Raw genomic sequence first — 1,480 nt, 5'->3', positions numbered from 1 at the left:
TGGTAGCATTAGATTAATGACTTTAAAACTATTTTGGTGTAATTGGTTGGGAGTGATAATTTGCTTGGCAAAATTGGTTTTGGAGATTTTTTACAGGAGAGAATATAGGCAAGTAAAATTGTGTCTGGCACACATTTTTTTTATTGGTAGTTTCCCAACTATTGTGGCTGAGATTGAAATGAGGCAATCTATTCCTTGGGAGTTCATAGACATGAGAAATGTTAAAGTATTTAAAAAGATGAAATATCACAGGAAGGTGAGTGACAAATCAGTTACTGTAAATATTTTTTGTATTTTATAGGACAAGTTGAGTCTTATAATAAAATGATAAACACCAAGAAATCCAGTTATACCAAAACTAATAGAAGACATACAAATTTATGATACGTATGTTTTGTTTTTAATCGTATCCTAATTTTTATATGCTTTTCATGTTTTAGCCAGCTAACACAATATTTGGAAACTAGGTGTTCATAGCTAATGTCAGATTTATTTTGTTACATTAACTTTTTTCTTCCTTGTGTGAATTGTTTCAGTATATGGTCTCAAAGTGGATTGAGAAAGTTTGCTGGATATGTTCTGCACCATTTGACTTATTGGTACTACAGCAGGGCTGATTTGAAGATTGGTGGTATTATAGGTGCAGAGATGATGTTTTCCATGCAATATCTTTGGTTTTAGACAAGCCAGTTATTTTTTTGTGAAATGGAAAATGAGGGTTTTGGCCAACTTCAAAATGCTATAACTTGGGAAGAAAGAGCAACTTTCATTGTTGTGGCTTATGTAGTTGCTATACAGACTTTGTGCTCACTATCACCATAGTCTGAGTGAATTTTATGTCTTATGGGATTTCCTCTGAGGATGTAATAAATGCATTAAGACATTCATGATCTAACTCCATAATTTTATTAAGTCTTATTTTTTTCTTTCCAAAATATTCTCTCTTGCATTTTGATCAATCTGATTTACCTTTTTTTCTTTCTTAAAATTTTGCAGTATGTGAGACTGCGGAGTGGAGAAAAGACTTAATGATCAATTTTATTATAGGTTTATCCTGCCAAAAGAGGCAGTAGAGAAAAAAGAAGATTCTGCAGCCTCGGAGGGAGCTGATTCAATATCCGAACCTCCCCAAAAAAAGCAAAAAGTTACAGGTAAGCCTTTATAAAATATGAATAAATGAAAGTGTATTTTTTTTTTATTTGTATGAAGTTATTTAGTAAAATTCATGGTTAGTGTTTTATTTTGTAAAAGAGATCACATGCTAAGTTATGAAAAATTTGTTTTGTTCAGCAGTTCTCTAGATTATGTTGTGCTGGTTCTTGTTTTTAGGCCCTTGCAGTTAATTGTATGACAGGAGTGTCAAGAAATCATTCGCTAAGATTTTTAAGTTCTAGCTCAGACATTTTGTTGTTTTGAACTCTTTGCACATGTATTAAAGAAAGAACTGGGGAAGAGAATGATAATACTCTTGGTAGGATTG

The 1,480-nt window shown here is 32.0% G+C and overlaps 1 protein-coding gene across 3 annotated transcripts in view; it reads left to right on the top strand.

The window, feature by feature from the left end:
• LOC119586428 (tRNA-dihydrouridine(47) synthase [NAD(P)(+)]-like) overlaps window positions 1–1,480 on the top strand; it is a 14,270-nt gene that overhangs the window by 2,375 nt on the left and 10,415 nt on the right. For all 3 annotated transcript variants that reach the window (XM_037935153.1, XM_037935154.1, XM_037935155.1), the window contains one exon: window positions 1,048–1,151. In XM_037935153.1, the coding sequence (XP_037791081.1) occupies window positions 1,048–1,151 (104 nt within the window). Of the gene's footprint in view, window positions 1–1,047; window positions 1,152–1,480 lie in introns of those variants that run through there.

The sequence above is a fragment of the Penaeus monodon genome, chromosome 21, assembly GCF_015228065.2.
Source record: "Penaeus monodon isolate SGIC_2016 chromosome 21, NSTDA_Pmon_1, whole genome shotgun sequence".
Lineage (NCBI taxonomy): Eukaryota > Metazoa > Arthropoda > Malacostraca > Decapoda > Penaeidae > Penaeus > Penaeus monodon.
The sequence above is the reverse complement of the archived record's forward strand: the minus strand, read 5'-3'. Positions and strand labels throughout refer to the sequence as shown.